This window comes from Cyprinodon variegatus, unplaced genomic scaffold, assembly GCF_000732505.1.
Source record: "Cyprinodon variegatus isolate N-32 unplaced genomic scaffold, C_variegatus-1.0 Scaffold870, whole genome shotgun sequence".
NCBI classification, from domain to species: Eukaryota; Metazoa; Chordata; class Actinopteri; order Cyprinodontiformes; family Cyprinodontidae; genus Cyprinodon; species Cyprinodon variegatus.
Genome location: NW_015151323.1, coordinates 331231 through 344792, shown reverse-complemented (window position 1 = coordinate 344792; position 13562 = coordinate 331231). Strand labels below are relative to the sequence as shown.

Below are 13562 nucleotides of genomic sequence, written 5' to 3'. Positions count from 1 at the left end.
TTTATGGTCGGTAAAAATAAAATAATTTCTATCCAACTGCTAAATCTATCTATTTGTAGCTCTATACTGGAAGCCGGAGGTGTTGCTTTATAAACTTTTTGTTGGAACTACAATGATCCACTGATCTAAGACTACAGACTTACAGTGGTCTTTTTTCAGCCGTTTTGAAATCTCATGGAAGATCCTGGCGTAACAGGTGATCATGATGACCAGCGGCAGCAGGAACAGGCAGGAAAAGGTGAACATGTTGTAGGCCGTCTCATGCCAGCGAGTGGCAAAGCTTCCCCATGTTGTGCACTGGGTGAAGTCCTCAGGGTGGATGATGGTCACCTTGTGAAAAAGGAAGATCTGACGAGGGAGACTGAGATCACTTAAGTGATTCTAGACCAAAACCCCTAAATCGTTTAAACAACTCCAAGATAAATACGGTTTACATTCAAAAGACTTCTATAAGTACTTACTTCTTATCACACAAATAATGGCTTACTTTGAAGCAGAATACACTATCTTTGGAATTATTTCTGATAAAATGTGTAGAGGAAAATGATAAAAAGAATTTACAGAGACATTACTACACATTTTATCAGAAATAATTGTAAAATATAATAATTGTATCTCTGACAGCTCTACAGATACAAAGCAAAAGTGGGAACCAAAAAAGAACATCGTTATTGAAGATGAGGAATGGGAGGAGATTTCAGACAAAGGTTTTAAGATTACCCACAGCCCAGCATGGAAAGAATTCAACTGGAAATTAATTTTCTAAAATACCTTCCAGTATTTCAAATACAACAGAAATGCCTCAAACTTATGCTGGAGGAACTGGAATCAGATAGGGGACTACACTCACATCTTTTGGGACTGTCCAGTACTGATTCCATTTTGGCAAGGGATTCAGACAGAAATTAAACGAATACTTGATTTTACGTTACCACTGAACCCGTTGTACTATATATATTGAGAAAATAATGAGAAGAGGAAAGCCCAGTTATGACATATTCTGCTATTAGTAGCAAAGAGAATGATAAGTCTTTCTTGGCTTAAGCCTTTCCCCCCAACCCTTCAACAATGGCAAGAAAGATGGAAGAATGTGTATGTAATGGAGAGGATAACAGTAAATCTGCATGTGAAAATTGACATATTCTTGGGAGTGTGGGCCCCGCCTTTCGCCTGCTTTGGATCGCCACAGGGATACGCAATAGGCTAAAAAAAAAAAAAAAACATGTTAGCCCTCATTGTATGTATGTATTCCTGTATATTCTGTATAATCTGTATAATCTGTGCATGTAGCTCCCATATTCATATTTATATTTATGCATAACTTTTTACAGTCCCTAACTATTAATTTTTGCTTGTACATACACCTGTAATAATATTTATATCCTGTATAGCACTTCTGGATAGATGCAAACCACATTTCGTTGCTTTGTACTCATCAAAGTACAATGATAATAAAGTTGAATTCTATTAAATTCTATTCTATGGTATCTCTCCACTTTTATGGTAGACGTTGGACCAGTACACCTCCCGTCTATGTGAGCCCACAAAGACCCTGCTAAGAACGGTCAATTAGCAAAACAGAGCTGAATGTTTGCTGAACCACCCCCTTTTTATATATTTTTTCCTCTTCTTGGGTTTTACATTGTTTGTAGTTACATATACATATGTATATATGTTGGATTTATTATAATTTTAAATAAAGAATGTTAAAAAAAAAAAAAAAAAAAAGAACCAGTCCAGCATGTTTTGTTTTTTAAAAAGTCATAATAAATTGCTGGTGTGTTCACACGGTTTGGCTGAGCGAATGTGATCCAACTCAGCAGGAAGCTTAAAGAGTCACATAACCTGAACACGAGAACAGAAAGGTTACCAGCTTCCTGTGGTGTTTCATCATAGCAACAGGTAGGATCATAAATATTTATATAGTGTCAAATGGCTGCATATTTCACAATTAAAAACAATTTAAACTATGGCAGCTGTAGCTAATAAAGATATCTGCTACCATGGACTGAGACCATTGCTCAGGTGTGACCTGACTTTGATCATCCTTTCACATGGGTGTCTGTGAGAGATCGTTTTCCTCCTCTGTTACTCATGGAGTAGTGTTTTTTCTCAAGGCTTAAAGTCAACATGGTGTAACTTAAGGAATTAGACAAACGGTGGCTGGTGTGGGACCTCCAGGTGGGGAGGGGAAACCTGCATGGGAAAAGAAAGATCATCATTTTATGGAACAGCTTAAACTAAAAAACTGGAAGCTAAAATCTTCTTATTTTATTTTTGGTATCTTTTACTATTATTTATACCTTTGGGGTTTTAGATTTTTTTCTGTCATTACATAAAAAAATATGTTATTTACAGTAATATAATGTGATAGACCCACAAAAAAAAAGGATTGCCCCTTATAAAATGAAAAGAACAAGATGGTTAGGTATGGCTTTTATCTTTTACAACCTAATTTTTCTTGGCTTGGAAAGCTTATGGAGATCAATCTCTTCCAGCTGTTTGCATCTAAACATACAATTCAACTCTTGATTCTTGCAAAATAGTTTCAACTCAGTCAAATTCAGAAAGTTAAGCATTATTTCAACACATTTTTACTAAAGTGGAGGTAAAAAGTAGTCATGTACAAGATTACTCAAGTAAGAATGGAAAAGCATTTAGTCAAAATGCCTCTTAGTTAAAAGATGATAACATTTTGATTTTATTCATGAAAATACTTGTATTTTAGAGGCAGAAAATAAAAAAAAATGACTAAAACAATTGACAGCATGACAAACTCAAAAAACTCAGACCCAAGAGAAATATTTGCAAAGATTATCACAACATAAAGCCTGTGAATCTAACACAGATAATATCTAGAGAATAGAATGGTCCAAAGTGACACAGAAGACTTAATTTATGTTCACTTGAACTCCAAAAGTCACAGCAAGTTCATTATTCAAACGAAAAGTATGGTTCACTTATTTTCCTAAAGGTTGCCAATATGTAAATGTATTAATCCTGTCATACTGGACAGCAGAATCCCCACATCATCATGCTGCCACCACTATGTGTTACCGTGGACTTGATCCACTCAAGGTGATATTTAGTGATAGCTTTCCTCAAGCTTTTCCTCCATGCCCTGTCTGGGTTTTTTCTTTCAACAACAGCTCTTTTCTTGTCATTCCCCATGGAGGTTGATCTGTTGTGTTCAAAATTCATATCCACAGATACACCCTGAGATGCAGCTCCCTGCAGCTCCTCCAGAGAATTCCTCCTGTTTGTTCACTGATGTCAGCCTTCACAGAGCAAATGGGTTTAAATTAAGATGAAACACACAGATATACCTTTTTCGACTATCTGCACACCTGTTAGGAGCCTTTGTTTTATCAGAATGACAACATATAAGCTACACAAAGTTTTATTGTTGAAGGTTTTTACATAAAATTGCATTATTTTCCTTTGGCTGCACATTAATGAAATATTTTCTGTACAAAGTCCCAATAAGATGCATGGAATTGCATGATTACAATGTGTCCTTGTGTAAAGAAATAAAATAAAATAAATAAATCTGTTAATTCCTTGTATTTTATGTCTCCTAAGCATTTAGGGTTTGAGTGTTTGTTTCACCAATATGTGAATTATGGAAAACCAGAGCAACCCATAAAGGTCTGATACATCACACCTAAACCAATTCAATAAACCATCTTGACCCTTGTTTACTTTAAATGATATATATGAGTTTATATGCTGTTGAGATATTATGACCAAATATTTTTATTTTTCTGACATCTGCCCAGAGGAATGTTTTTTTTCTTAGACCCATCTTTGCAAAGCTTTGGGGTGTTTATTCTGTTATCTTGACATTTTGCATGTTAACTGGAGCAAGAGATGCTTGTTTCTGTGGATCCTCTAGATATTTTTTAACACCTGGTCCAAGGTTGTTTTTTTGTTTTTTTTTTTACTTTTTGATGCCTATAGGGATCTCATCCTCCTTAACTTTTCAGTTTTAAAAACAGAAATCTTCAGTTTTATTTAATTTAACTTTATTGTCCGATTTTAGTGCACGAAAAACACAAAAGCCAGAAGACAAGACAACATGATTTTACAAGCTTTTTATTTTTTTTTGCAAAAAAAGATGTGAAAGATGTGGTTTAAATGTGTATTTACCCCTTTTAATCTGATAACTGATAGTCAGCTGCGGGGCAATTCGGCTTTCATTTAAAGAGTTCTTAGAGAAGCCCTAAGAAGTTTAGGTATGAAAGAGATGCAAAAAAACATTTAAACAAAGAAACTTCTTTGGATCAAACTGAATTTTGAAAATATGAATTTTTTGGTATTACCTTGAAACACCATCCCTATAGTAAAATACAGTGGAGGTAATATCATGCTGTGGGGTGGGATTTTCTTTGACAAACCTTGTTTAAACCAGAGTTTAGCTAAATACAGTGTTTGCCATGATCAGTAGGCATTATTATTTTGGTTTGTTTCAAATCAGCCTCTTATTGTTTAGCATGTTCTACATGTTTGGTCATATTCTGTCATTTTTGACATTTTGAGTTTGCTGTATTTGTTTGTTATACTCGCTTTGCAAGGTGTTTTCTAGTTTATTTTCTTGACCTTAGTATTTAGTCTTGCCATTGCTTTCTCAGTTATTTCCTCTTTATCATTGGAGAGGTTCTGTTGTTTTTTTTATTTGTTTTTCCACCTGTCTTCCCATTTTATCATTGCTACTACAGGCAGAGCATTCAGCTAACTAGTATATTACATTCACCTGTGTATTCTGATTTTAGACATTGCGTGCACCTGTTCCCCTCATCATTTAAGGCTTCAGTTTGTTATTAGTTCTCATCTAGTTTTCTGTTTTATTTCGTGTCTGTATGCTTGTTTTGTTTTAGTAAATTATTAAACTCAACCTGCTGCTTCCTAACAACCATCTGAACTTTGATCGTGAGCACCAGATTAAGACAGTTTTGTGTTGAAAGAAATTGTGAGAGCCTTGAAAGGAGTGGCGAGGATATCCTCCCACTTTAGACATACAGCACATTTATTTGTTAGAATGGCCGGTGGTGGTTCTTGATAAAATTTAAAAGGGGGGCAGGGTGGGGTCAATATTTAGTCATGGGGCACAGAAGAAAAGAATAACAGACACGGATAAGATAGAATTTAGTATTTTAAGTGAGCCACAAAGCCTATAGGTCTGTACCAGGAAGCAGGATTACTGGGGTAGCGAGACAAGCTCAGCTTCAGAGATGGGAAGTAAAGAAGTACAAATACTTCGTTACTGTACTCAAGTAGATTTTTTCTGATATTTTTACTTTACTTTACTACTTATTTGTATGGCGACTTTTTACTTCTACTCCTTACATTTTTACACAAATATCTGTACTTTCTACTCCTTACATTTTTAAAAATTGGCTCGTTACTTTAGTTTTGAATCATTTCAGTTACCAGTTTTCACGTCATCGATACTGTGAAAACGGAGCCGTTTTCCCCCTCTGTTCCCAAAGTGTAGCCGCCGCCGTCTATCACACACAGCGTCACATCCTTCACTACATTTCCCAGCATGCACCACAGACCGGCCGTCATGGTGGCGGCAGTTCCAAACAATTCACCCGGTAATTTACACTAGTTCCGAAATTACAACGTCACCTTTCATTCAAAACTTTACTTACTCACCAGCGTAGCAAACTCTGAAGGTATCCACTGCGACAGCTTCAGTATACATTCCGTATTCGGCAATAAAACTTCCCAGTCAGTATGTTGCATTTGACGCACCAATACAAGATGAATCGACAGATTCGGCGGTATTCATTGGCGGCAAATCATTGCAGCTTGGTGGCGGTGGCGTTAGCATAGTAGCATGGACGACGAGATGATTGAAAATGAACACAACGGAGATCTAGTCCTATTGGCAGACATCCATTTAAAATGTAGGCAACGGCATGAAAAAAGTGGTTTCTACTTTTACTTTTATACTTTAAGTAAATTTACAAGCCTGTACTTTGTTACTTTTACTTGAGTAAAGAAGTTTAATCAGTACTTCCACTTTTACCAGAGTATTTTTTAACACAAGTATCTGTACTTTTACTCAAGTACGGAAAGGGAGTACTTTTGCCATCTCTGCTCAGCTTTAACTCTGACTTTCCTGTACCACAAAGCTGGATTCATTCTTTGTGAGGCTAGTCATCATGGTAACATTCTCATAAAGACAAACCTGCTCCAGGTGACCATGGATAATACTAAGCTGCAGCTTCAGATATATACCACCCTGAATAATACTGTGTAATCACCATAGGTTTTGTGTTCCAGACACATGAATATCTAAGGGATACTCGCTGCTCTAGATGCTTTTTCTTATGTTTACTTTGGTTGTCTGTTGTCTTCTTTTTGCTGTTGTTGTGTTCTCTGTTTTCTGTTCCCTTCATCTCATATGTATGTTTTATTTTCTCCTTTTTCATGCACTATTTCCTGCCTCTATCTCTTTCTCTTTCCACTTAGTTCTTTATCCTCTTTCTTTATCAACTCCCTTTTCCGTCTCAGATTTTACTAACTGAATTATTTTCAATACAGTTTTAGGCATATGTATCAAGCGGTACCTTATGGCAACAGCCATAATAGTCTGTTTGTAAAAGCAAAGCTGTTGAGCTATCAACTAGCTGTGGGTCATTGATTCCCAGAGCTATACTGGCAAAACAGGACAAAAAAATTAAAGAAAAGAGAAATAAGTATATCTGTATTAATATCGGCTCAGGACCTTTGGTCAGGTTGTCCTCTGAGCATGACTGACCTTACCTGAGGGATTGAAAGCAAAGCACTCATGCTCCACGCCACGGCGAGCATGATCTTGTTTCTCATCTGGGCCTTGTTGATTGCCAAAGGGTTGAGGATGGCGGACTGCCTGTCCAGACTGATCACCACGGTGACAAAAGCGCAGGAGTACATCGCCAGCAGCTTCAGAAACATCAGCAGCCTGCACAGGAAGTCTCCAGCAAGCCACTGGACTGTGATGTTCCATGCAGCATCCACAGGCATCACTATGAAGGTCACCAGCAGGTCAGCTACGGTCAGGTTAACAATCAGAACCTTGACGTGGGATTTCCGTTTCCCGTCCCTGTGAGCCGCCCACAGCACAGCCAGGTTGCAGAAGGCTGATGTGCCGCAGAGGATGAAGGTGATGATGACTCTGACTTTGGCTGCTGTGGTGAAGGTGGGAAGCTGAGGGACGTCCTCCCCGGCCGTCCAGTTGGAAGGGGCCAAGGAGGAGTTGCAGGTGGCATTAGCTTGGAGGTCATGCATGGTAACTGCAGACTGGAATGGAAAGATATTCATTTTCTGCAGCTTCTGGATGCATTTTGCCACTCTATCAGCTCTGGTAATAAAAAGGAAAAAACGCAAGTGATGATTGCAGAGTAAAAAGTCATGAAGTAGGCACAGATTTCTCACACAAATCTTCTAAGATCCCATAAATAACTATTAACGATGAGACCTGATGAGGAAGTTATATGAAATAAAAGACTATTCATCTGTAGTGAGCTAAAAGAACCAAAGTGGAACACTATGGGATAATCACATTCAGCACATTAGGGACCTAATTAACAACGGTCATCAACGATGACAGTTTTTATATACATTACTTAAGCATAGCTACTAAATGAATGGAAAGATTGTGCAGCCATGCTTATAAAATGGAAGGAACAGAGCATGAATAATAATTCAATGTTATAGTGCTGTAAGTAACTTGAAAGGCAAAAAAAAAAAAAAAATCTATGCTGAGAGATGAAAAAAAGACTGTTACGTAGTTGCATTTAAAAGGGTTCCTGAAAAAGTCATAGAAAACACACATTCAAAAAAGATTCTGCTGGAGCAAAGTCTTAAAAGTGGTGCTACTCTGTTTGCATGTGGAACTTTTCACACTAAAATAAATAAATAAATAATTGTTTTATTCATGTCTGAAAAAGAAATGATCTGATTAAATTTAGACAGAAAAGATTAATTTTCCTTTATTCATTTGACAAATGCTTAAAAAAAAAAAAATAGGAACCCAAACCCTTTTGGTTGAAAAAACTTCAGTGACTAATTATTGTCCCACTCTCAGGGGCGGATTTAGATAATTTGGGGCCCTAGGCAAAAACAGGCAGGGGGCCCTCTGAACTGATAAGAGAACCCTAACCCATTATACAGATACAGAAATTTTAATAGAATAGACATACAGTATTTACCGTAAATTCTCTAATATTGGCCTGTATTCCAATAGCGGCCGGGTCTCTAACATTGGCCGGTCTCGCTGTCAGAGGAGGTAAATAATGGCCGGTCTCTAATACAGGCCGGGGCTATAAACGTTTTTTCTGGGCATACCTCAACATTATACTTGTGGTAGTAACATACAAGTACCACAGCCCTGCGCAGCTGAACGACAGGCCCTGACTGCTGCCCGTCTGCGCGAGGAAGAGAACAGACTCGCAGCAGAACAAGAGGAGCAGCGCGAGTGATGAGGAGAATAAAGGGAGAGATGAAGAGGAGGAGGAAACTGAGGAGGAGAATTAAACAGAATTGGAGGATTTTTATTTTTTTTTTTACTTCAAACCAAGCGAGACATGGTAACTGTACTTTTTCAATAAATGAACCTAGTGTTTTATAGGTTCAAATAGACACAAAATCTCATTTTTATTCATTCCACTGGTAGTCTGTTTTGCTCAAATAGCAATAGAGGCCTGTCTCTAATACTGGCCTCTATCCAATAAAGGCCTGGACCGCGATGCACTTGAGTGAAATAAAGGCCCGGGCCTATATTAGAGAATTTACGGTATTCTAGGTTTTGTCCCTCTCTTCTTGTCCTTTTTCTTGTTGTTTTCCTCTCTATGTTTTGTACTCAGCTGACTTTTCATGATGTCTCAAAAGGAATGAAAGATTTTTTCCAAGTACTAAGCTCACTTAGCTGATTGCTCCTTCCTGTGTTTCTAAAATGGTGATGGAAAAAGTAAATCACCCAGTCCTTTTTTCACTGTAGACAAACCATGATCTGATTATCTGTTCTCCATTTTTCATTTGTTTGAAATAATAGCTGCATGAATCATGACAGCAGACAAGATAGAGGAGAGCAGGAGGCGGGGTTACTAATCTACTTGCTCTGGAGAGCAGAGTTTGCTGCTTTTAGATGTTGACGCCAAAGTCTCGAGTAGCAGAAAAAGTCACCAGGTGCTTTTTTGAAAGAAAGCGCTATAGGGGTCTGAAAAGTCGCTAAATATAGAGAAAAAGCGCTAAGTTGGCATCACTGCTCTTCGCATCGTTTGTTTACAAATGGTTTCCTGCTGTCTGCTTGGACCTTTCTGAACATGTCCAGCAAATGGACTGATCCTAGGCAAATACCTGGTATTGCTTAATGGTAAATCCCCCCTGCCCACTCTTCACTCTCAGCTATGATATGCTGTACAACCCCTTTCAAGTCACATCCAGCATCTCAAAAGGATAATGGTGAATTGACCGGACTCTGCTGCAACTCCAAACTATGTCACTTCCACCTCTATGCAACTCATTGCTAGTTTCTTTTCCTGGAGTGCTTTGCTCATTTAAAATGTTTAACTTCTGTACTCTCTTGGTGCAAGTGTTAGTTTTAGATCTACTGCAAATTAATCTGCCTCTAACTTTGGCTATACACTGTGCAGAGATTTGGAGAATTCATTTTTTCTCAAATTGGGTTTATTTTTCTAGAGATCAGTAGAAAACACTTCAATAATAGAGAGTTTTATTTAAAAAAAAAACATAAATAATTTATGCTAGGTACCTAATTTATAATTTTATATAGTTTTACATGATATCCTCCATGTCGCCCATCTAAAGACGTTGGTGGGATGTTTTTGTTTTGTGATGGTCTGTCTGTCCTTCCATCTAGCTATTATCTTCTTCAAGTAACTTACATATGTTATAGTTTCTTCTGTTTAAGGTTATGTAATACTGTTGTGGAGGCCTGGCTTTTTTTCTGGAGGAGTGGGTGTGTGTCGAGCTGGGGCAGCAGAAGAAGGTCCTGCTTAGAGCACCACTCATGCGAGAACCAACCCTGGGTTAGATAATTATGTAATAAACATATTTATATTGATGCATGCATGATTTCTGTTATTTATTGAATGATGCATGCAGCTGGGGAACAAATCGTACTAAGATTGCATGAAGCAAAACAGGCTTGGTTTAAAGGTTCACACTCTTAAGTGTTATTGGTACATTTGTGCACAAAGCATGAAGGGATCATTAGTGACGGCTTCACATACAAATATGTCTTCTTCAGAAGTCGACAAACTATATTATGCATGCCTTATGACAGCATAGCAAGTTTTATAGTCTGGGTATTGCACTTGAATTTTCTATTCCAAAGAGAAATATCAAATGGAGACTTTTACTTACCATTGAAGAAAGCTTTAAAGATCATGATGGTCAATGCCGAACCGAGGGGACTTCTTTCCTTTAAGAACCACTTTAAGGTTTAAAAGCAGGATATCGCTGTGAGCTTCTCTGCTGCAGCGCCTTTATCTGAGTATCCATCCATCATCACAGCTGCTTCACCTCTGGAGGAGTGGTCTGACCAAGACAACTGACTAACATCCTCTCTCTCTCACACACACACATTCTCAGGGCTGTATGTTGAGTTTCATTGATTTCTGTTGATTTTTAGTCATTTTCAATCCTTTTAATGCTGATTGTGATAATAATCCTAAACATAACCATTACCAGTGCATACCTGACCCTAACCTGAACCCAAACTCAGTTCACACCATAGTGCTGAAGTGTTAGAAAAAACAAACAGGCAAAAAACTACCAGCAAAATGTTCTCTTTTGGTAAAAACGGTGCTGAATTCCATGGTGAAATGGTAAAAGTTTGACCCTAAGCAGCAGTACACATAAAAAAAATTCTATTTAGTTTATTTCTATAATGCCAGTTCACAATACTTTTCACCTCAAGGCACTTTACAGATACAATAACACCAGAGCATGCAGTCAGATTGGTTCAAAAAGCAAACCAATCATGATGAGAATAAGATCAACCAAAAGGAAAACAGGATAAATTTAAGTAAATAAAACAAATAGCTTCGTCATTCCTGGATTCTCATGTTGGGAAACCTGAAGTCTATAAAAACAAAAACCACTGATTCCACCATTTCATTATCTATATCCAACAATAAGATGATCATAGTTAAAAAAAACAAGACACTTGGCTCAATGATAAAGAACTTTAAAGATGCTCTGAAGAAGTAATTATTTAGTTATTTGTCATAAAACGTTTATTTTATCAAACTACTACTCAAAAAAAGTAGGATTACAAAGGATAGTTTAAAATCCATCCATCCATAATCTGACACGCTTGTCCCAATTGGGGTCGCAAGGGGTGCTGGTGCCTATCTCCAGCAGTCAATGGGCAAGAGGCAGTGTAGACCCTGGACAGGTCGCCAGTCCATTGCAGGGCAACACAGAGACAAACATGACATACAACCCTTCACACACACACACCTAAGGAAAATCTAGAGACGCCAATTAACCTAACAGTCATGTTTTTGGACTGTGGGAGGAAGCCGGAGTACCCGGAGAGAACCCACGCATGCTCACGGAGAACATGCAACCTCCATGCAGAAAGACGCCGGGCCTGGAATCAAACCCAGAACCTTCTTGCTGCAAGGTAGCAGTGCTACGCACTGCTCCACTGAGCAGCCCAGATTAAAATCCCTTCAATTAAATGGTCATAAGAATTAAAACTGGTTTTGAATGTAGTTTTATTCATGGCCCTATTTTTTCATTCACCCTACTTGTTGTGCTTCAATATTTCACTGCAATAATTTGTCCTACTAAGCAGTTTTCGGTTCCTCACTAACAAGCATCAATGCTTATTCAATAAGTGTGTTTGAAACTTGTAGAGGCAGAATCCCCATCAGTGACTCAACAAAAAGCCGGCACCCAGGATGATTCGTCGCGCTTTCCGAGAATGTTCTTTAGTTGCCATCTGATGCTTCCAAACTAACGCTTCCACCCTAATAGGTTACGCTTGGATTGGTATTCTTGTTTGCATTTTCTATTGTTATCCTTCAAAGTTAATCAAGGGCCATCAAGGCTAAACACTTTGGCTATAGTTTTAACATATTTTACCCTGGGTACGTTGACAATTTTCATGTTCCATTAGAATTGATGGCTTCTTCCTCTCCGATTGGCCTCACAGTCAATGTCAGTGCAGGAGATAATTACACTATTTAATGGCATCACAGTTATTTCCAAATGCCCCTCGAGCTAAATAAACATACTTGCATATATGTTAAACTACTTCTGCACATGGTTTATATGCCACCGCACAACAAAATAACACATTTTGTTGTGCGAGAAACTGCCACATTTCCACATGCGCTCGGTATCATGCCTGTGCATGATTTTCTATCCAGGGGCCATGCTTGAGCAGTGCTGCGCTCTCAAAAGCATCTCTGCCCTCGGACTGATTTTCTCCCTGCGCCAAACAAAATATGTGTTGACATATTTGGTGGAGGCAAACCGCTTCTGTAAGCAATTCTCCTGATTGGAGCTTGCAGACAAATTCACATGGGAAGTAGTTTCTGGAAGCGTTTGACTGACAACTCGTCATCCATAAGTTAAGTTGATGGCTGGTGGTGGGATAGTGGCGGAGGCTTCTTCTCTGTTTGCGTTACGTGGGGTAAGTGGTAACTGTTAGTCAAAGGCTTCAAGACACTACTTCCCGTGGTATCTTGTCTGCAAGACCTGCATTTGTGTGTGGATGTTTGAGACTCCCCTGACGTGCCTAGATACACAAATGCATTTTTTTAAGCAGGGGATGGTTTGCCACCAATCACAAAGCTCCCTTGTATAAGTCAATCATAAGAAAGTACTCCATGTAGGAGGACCTCCAGATCCCCGCAGATCTTGTGTGCTTGCGTCCATCGTTCTGTGCATGTGTGGATTTTTTTGTGATGGTGTGAATCGTTCTGTGCATGTCTGGTACTTCTCATGTGCATGTATGAATCACATATGTGTATTTGTGAGAATTGAGAACGGTCTAGCTCCATATTATGTGGTTTTGCTTTATGTTGTGTTATTATCAGTGATGTTCTTTGGATTTTTGACAACTTTAACAAGGTGGAGCTTTGAATCTTAATGCACAGGTTCTCTGCATGACAGCATCTATTATTAAACCAATTTTTACTAACCCCCAAAATGTATGGATAGGAGGATGTAAACAGACACAAGCAGGAATTATTGATGCATGGCCAATTTTTTATTATGCTTCGTACACAGTCTGATCCTGACAGCTTGATAAAAATCAAACCTCTCTGGTAAATTTCAGACTCTACATTTAAAGAAAGTAAAATCTCTTTCAAGAAACTGTAAGAGCAATTCTGTTCGGGCAGGATGGATTTGTTTTCATCAAATGATTTCCACATCACTGGCCCAACAGGATGTTCTTTATGCTGTTTTCTTCTAACTTTATTTATCAAAAGATAAGCACAATAAAATTCATAATTCATATCTGTACTCTACACTTGCATGCAAACTGTAAAACCAGCCTGATGAACAGCCCATCTTCTCCTTCCTATATC

The 13562-nt window shown here is 38.2% G+C and overlaps 1 protein-coding gene across 1 annotated transcript in view; it reads right to left on the bottom strand.

Moving 5' to 3' along the window:
- LOC107099432 (gonadotropin-releasing hormone receptor-like) overlaps positions 1 to 10503 on the bottom strand; it is a 14540-nt gene extending 4037 nt beyond the window's left edge. Inside the window, 3 exon segments of the mRNA XM_015397536.1 lie at positions 136 to 348; positions 6775 to 7351; positions 10378 to 10503. Coding sequence (XP_015253022.1) covers positions 136 to 348; positions 6775 to 7311 — 750 coding nt within the window. The 5' untranslated portion in view covers positions 7312 to 7351; positions 10378 to 10503.
- Between the last annotated feature and the right edge of the window lie 3059 nt (positions 10504 to 13562).